Source organism: Actinia tenebrosa, unplaced genomic scaffold (genome assembly GCF_029948245.1).
Source record: "Actinia tenebrosa isolate PJP-AT-01 unplaced genomic scaffold, QUT_ActTen_1.0 PGA_scaffold2__45_contigs__length_23673736, whole genome shotgun sequence".
NCBI classification, from domain to species: Eukaryota; Metazoa; Cnidaria; class Anthozoa; order Actiniaria; family Actiniidae; genus Actinia; species Actinia tenebrosa.
In genome coordinates this window covers 16,700,452-16,706,839 of record NW_028292579.1, presented here as the reverse complement: position 1 = coordinate 16,706,839, position 6,388 = coordinate 16,700,452, and the positions used below count along the sequence as shown (strand labels likewise).

The 6,388-nt window shown below is 38.3% G+C and overlaps 1 protein-coding gene across 1 annotated transcript; it reads left to right on the top strand.

The window, feature by feature from the left end:
- The first annotated feature begins 4,612 nt into the window (after window positions 1-4,612).
- On the top strand, window positions 4,613-5,692 carry LOC148909441 (melanocortin receptor 4-like). Its single transcript, XM_089034140.1, has one exon. It carries the CDS (start codon window positions 4,613-4,615, stop codon window positions 5,552-5,554), a length of 942 nt encoding a protein of 313 aa, XP_088890266.1. The 3' UTR covers window positions 5,555-5,692.
- The last annotated feature ends 696 nt before the right edge of the window (window positions 5,693-6,388 follow it).

Below are 6,388 nucleotides of genomic sequence, written 5' to 3'. Positions count from 1 at the left end.
ATGACAATTGAAAGACAGATGAAAGGATGGATAAGAAAAGAAGGAAGGGAAGGAAACCAAAACGAATAAATGAAGGAAGCAAGAAAGAAAGACGATTAAAAGGAAGGAGGAAGGAAGGAAGAAAGAAGAGAAAAGGAAGCAGGAAGGAGAGGAAATAATCCTCTACTGAGCCCTTGATGAAAAGTGTCAAGAAATAAAAGAGCCTTCATTTTTCTCGATAGGTAACACAGTACACCCTGTTCATACGAAAAAACTTTTTTTAATCTTCAAACAGGAGTTATAACGAAAACAAGCCGATTGTAGATGTTGAGGTGCGAATTCCAGATGATTACTTTAAAAAATATCGTAAACATCTTATAGTATATGGACAAATCTTTAAACAATTATCATTTGCCGGAAATAATAAGACTTCAAAAAACTTTGCTCATTATCAAACACCCCACTGCCAGAGTCAAAAAAGTTAATGTCGGCAGGGATTCTTTAGGTTTACATTGATGAAATGACTCGACTTGATATTTTACGCCTCTTCGCGATGACATTTCTATCTCTCAAGAGTGAATGTAACTGATCTAAATGGCTTGTTTCACGGCAGACAAGTAGGATTCAACTCACACTCGATCTCTTAGTTAAAAAATTAATCATTAGCCTCATATAAGGAGTTCTTGCCTCTTCTATCCATTTGAAAGGATCCGCCATCACACAACATGGCTGGTCAAACCTCAATGATAAAGGAGTTGTTATTTATGATTAAAGGGAAAAGATCTAAAACTCGCTCTCTGGGAAACCATTGCCCAACGTCGCAATGCAGTGTAATGGTAGTCAATGATAGAGTTAGATGCGTGTTTCCACCTTACAGCACGTACTTTCTTCACAATCTCGTGATCTTCAAAGATTATTTTATTTTAATCATTTCCATAACGCTCTGATCTCCTCAATAGCAGCTGCAGTAATGCTGTGGTATTTACACCATTTCAGAAACACCTGCTCTTCAAAACTCCCTTCCAAATCTTCTCATTCTTGGTTTTCCATCTCTTGATCTGAGGTGTGCGGATCTGTTCACAGCCTTCGTATTGCTTATTTTTTCTCGTAAGTGCAACACACTCAGTGCACGGTATGCTCAAACAACCAAATCAACATTGGTAAGATTCAGGGAAATCCGTATAACGATCATGTTTCTTGGTGATTGGTGCGTTATATAGTGTATGTTTCTTAGGAGCACCCGATTGGTCGGGTTTGGTCCTATCGCCATTACTACAGAATACTGCTGGGTTGATAATCTCCGCAGACCCTGTGATGGTCAAATAGAAATTCTAAACCCGATCATTCTATGTGGAGAATGAAGACATTGCACCGCTGCTTGTTGTTGTGCGCAAGATGTGCAGATCAAATGCGGGAAACTAAGTACTTATTTTTGTAGTTCTATTCGATATTCCTGTACCTACCACCAAAAATAAATCAGAAAATTCTCTTTAAATGCTTTGTAAATATATTTTATTAAAAAGTATCATGAGGAATGATATGATCATGTATATCCACATATCCTCAACTGACCGCCTTACCCATACACCATGATCACAACCACTAGACATAGCACCACACACAATTACCAACATGATCACTCCAACAGCAATAGCACCCATTTACCACTTACCACCATGATCACATCAAAAACAGCAATTAGCACCACCATCACACTACCGCATGATCACATCCACAGCAATTCGCAACACCATCACCACTACACAATGAGCACATCCATAGCACTAGCACCACCATCACCACCATCACCACTTAACACACATGACAAATCCAACAGCAATAGAACCACCATTACCACTACCACCATGATCGACATCCACACAGCCCTTAGCACCACCCACCCTACCACCATGAAACGTCCAAAAGCAATAGCACACCATGCATCCCCTACACACCCTGATCCAAACCAACAACCAATAGCCACCACATCATCACATCACATCACCCACATCCAAACAACACTAGTGCCACCATCATCACTATCACCATCACCACATCCAAAAACAATAGTCACCATCATCACTATACCATCACCCCCACATCCAAACAACAATCGTGCCACCATCATCACTATCACCATCACATCCAACAAAAATCGTGCCACCATCAACTTTTAATTTGCTTAATAAGCTTCTTATTTTGAATATGAAAAATGTGTGGACAAATTTCACTTCGGCAAGTTAAATGAGAATGCCTACGTCATCGTTCCTAGATTGCCGCACATTTTGTTTTTTTTTTTTCCCCCAAAGAAAAGTCTTATATATACGATTTTACGCGTGCAAATAAAGCTATGCTTTTTTTACTAGAAAAGCTGTAGCGCGTGACTGGGTACCTTGAAGGGGGAGTGGAGGGGGGGGGGGGGGACCTGGTTTTCATCCTTGCAGGAGTATTTAGTTGGTGAGCTTCCAGTCATAATGATAAAGTAGTACTGATAAATAACTCAATCTGGAATTCCAGTTCCGGCCCGGATTTTGACATACGTAATTAGGTTGTTGTTCGAGCATGTTTCATAAACGTGCACATTTTGCACGGGAATTGTATAGCTCGCTTAAAACTCAAAATGCTTCATTTAAAACGTAAATACAGGCCAAGGGCACCAGGACACCGAATGTGGTTGGATTTTCTATAGTTTTTTTTTCTCCTTTCGATTATTTGAATTAAATTAACGTTATACTTGTTTGACTTATCTTGTGTCCGTGTTCCTTCGTTCGCTGTTGTAATGCAGACGTTTTCATTCCAAGGTCAAACGGTTTGAATAGCCGATGAGCGTTACTTCTTTAACGGCCGTTCCGTACTTGACTCTGTTTGTACTATACCAACAACAACGCGACCGCGCGATGCTCCTTACGTCAGTAATATTCAACCGTCCAGAGTTAATATGGTTAATCAAATTCACCTTAAGTTCCATACAGTACTATAGTCAAATAGACACGAGAGAAACTAATGTGTATTAGTCTAATATCTATTTCACGGGTTTATCGATGTCCAGTAATTGAGTCTGAGAGACTAAGAGACTGAGAGTCTAATTGAGCGTTCCAGAGAGGGGACAATGTATAATGTATAGCTCTCATCAGTCTCTATAGCCCTTGTGATGTTGAACGGAGTGCTAAACCCGATCATCTATAGAGGCTCTGCCACCATCACGTGATGGCAGCCATGACAGAAGGCATAACAATAGAGTCTTTTCCCCCAGGAAACTGAATCCTTTCTTATGTGAATCAGATTAGACCAGAATCAATTGTTCCTGCCTCCTGTCATGGCTGCCATCACGTGATGGTGCAAAGCTTGAGGATAGACCTTTCCTAAATTCGCTTGACTGACCACGAAACCATGGTTTGAAGTCGAGACTGAACTTGATTCTTTTATTCATCAAGTCCAACCTCGACTTGAAACCATTGTTTTGTGATCAGTCAAGCGAATTCGGGAAAGGTCTATTGAAGACATTTACACCTTTGCAGTGATGTTACTGCGCGAGATGTGGATACCAGATGTTATCTAAGGTCATTTGCCGTTAAGACAATGCAAGAAACGTTCGTTTGAGATTGGTAATCTATTGAAACTAGTAGTTTCTGTGTTTCTTTTGTTAAATGGCACCAACGCTCCCTCGAAAGGCCACGATGACGTAACATGCAATCGAAGAATAGAGATATTTGCCCTTCCTTCTTCATCCAGTGATTGATCTTAAACTTTTCAAGTAAAAAAGGAAGAAAGATGGATACGAAGGAAATCTTGTTGAGAGCCCTTGATGAAAATCTGTCAAAAGAGAGGAAAGTACGAAATAATAAAGCTTTTCATGTTTCAAGCGCAACTCTTGAGTACCTAACACAATTACCACACCTTTGTATCAGAAAAAAACTCATTCAATTCTTCAACCGGCTAGAGCACGAAAACAGGCAGATCTAGGATTTTAAGTTGTGTAACCTCCGGATTATTACTTTATAAATATTGCCGGTCACACATCTTATAGTATATAAAGAATAATTCATACTTTAAAAACTTAATGATTTAATAATAAAAATCAAAAAAAAAATATATCGTCACACATTTTATAGTATAGGAAAATGATGAAAATCTAAAAAATGAATCTGCAAAGTCGAAACGAGTTCTTCAGATTTACATTATCATAAGAAAAACTCTTTTAATCTTCTACCGGCTAGTTATCACCAAAACAGGCAGATGTAGTATCTTGAGGTGTGTAACTTCCAGATTATTACTTTAAAAAATATCGTCACGTATCTTATAGTATATGGAAAATCTTTTTAAAAAATTATCATTGCCGGAAACAATAAAGATTCAAAAAACTTTGCTTTATTATCAAACACCATTGCCAGAGTCAAAAAAAAAAAAAAATTAAATGTCGGCAGGGATTCTTTTGGCTTACATTATCTATTGTGAATGCATTGTACTTCATTTTTTGACGTTTCTTCTCGATGAATTTTTTATTCTCATCTTGAATAAATGTCACTGATCTGATTGGCTGTTTCAGTGCTTAAGTAGTCTTCACACTCGATCACGTAGTTCATAAATGATCAATTTCCCAACGATATTTTGAAGACAGTATCACGCGGACAACATGGTTGCCAACCTCACAGCAAGTTACAATCTAAGCTGCTCTCCATATTCCACGTACTTTCTTCACAAACCTCGTGATTTTCACTATGATGTATTTTTATTCTTAATCATTTCCATTAACGCTTTGATAGCCTCGATAGCCAGCTGCAGTAATGCTGTGGTCATTTACACCATTTCAAGAACGCCTTCTCTACAAACCCCCTCCAATATTCTTATTCTTGGTCTCGCCATCTCTGATCTGAGTGTTGGGATCTTTTCACAGCCTTCGTTTTGCTTATTCAAGTTTTCCGAGCTTCGTCGTAACCTAGATTTGTATTGTTCCCTTGGTAACGTGTACACCTTCAGTACATTACCTCTTGCAGCAATATCTTTCTTAACACTGACTGCCATCACTGCTGATCGATTCCTGGCCGTACACCTTCACTTACGATACCAAGACATCATCACAACCAAACGTGTTGGAATCACTCTTGGTTTCATCTGGATCCTTGGTGTGTGTTTTGCTGTTTATACTGGAATATTTCACGATAAAGTTGCGCTTCTAATTTTCAACAGCTGTTTCTTCGCAACTTTTCTCTCTCTAAACGTCTATTTCATCTTCAGGGTGTGTCTCGTAATTCGCAGACACACATTGCAGATACAATCTCAACAGTTAGCCCAACAACCCATGAACATGACAAGTTTCAGAAAATCCGTAATAGTCATGTTTCTGGTGATTGGTGCGTTTATATTGTGTTATATTCCATTTGGTGCAATGAGGATGGTAGTTGGTGTGATGAGTGACGGCTCTTACGCAGTGCGCAGTGGGTTTATTATATCTGAGACCTTTGTGATGGTTAATGGAGTACTGAATCCGATCATCTATTGCTGGAGAATGGAAGGGATTCGCACGGCTGCAATGGTGTTAATGCGAAAGATGTGTACACAAAACTTGAACAACTAATTATATACACTGACTTCGTTGACTCAGATAATTGTTTCCTGCAATTTTTTCAAGCTTAGAATGAGGTTCCTATGAATCAAATAATTAATTATCTAATTAACTAACTATTCTTATAATGATTTTATTTTTTTGGTATTATTTGCGTTATAATTTCTTTTGGAATTATAGATGTCTGTCTGTCTTTTATAAACCTGCCTCGAACAGCTTTGAGCTACTTGAACTACTTAATTTACATGTTCAGTAAATGTGTAATTGTAATATGATTGATTTAATTCAATAAATGTCAAATGCTTATCCAATGGCTCGCTGAATCCAATTGTTTATTTCTGGAGAATTACTGAGCTACAAAACGCAGGTCAAGATTTGCTAGGATTTAAATAGGGCAGAGTTTTCTCGAGCGACAACTATCTTGTATTAAGTAATAAATGCGGGTTTCAAGCACCAATAATTGAAGGTCCTCCCGTTCTACTATTTTTAGTCTTACAAATGGCTTCCAGATTGAAGCGCCTTGATTGGAAGGCCTGTGAGTCGTCGCCATTGATTGGCCGATTTCGAAAGGAAGCCATTTAAAAGTCACGACCACACTGCTTCATAAAAAATTGAGTGGCTTCCGAATTGATTCACGACCAGCTTGATTTTGAGTCGGGAACATTGTTAAACAACTACATTCACTATTGTATACTGTACAATGCTTTGTTCTCTTTCCTTTCTGGATGTGAAAAAGTAATTCAAATTGTAATGTTTGGGGTTTTTCAATCTCAGCTGGAAGTTAGTTTTGTTATAGTTAAAACTAGAATTTCTCTGTTTTCTGTCGTAATTCCACAAAATGAATAG

Coding starts and splice junctions, on each gene's coding strand:
- LOC148909441 (XM_089034140.1), top strand. CDS start 4,613: ATGGTTGCCAACCTCACAGCAAGTTACAATCTAAGCTGCTCTCCATAT.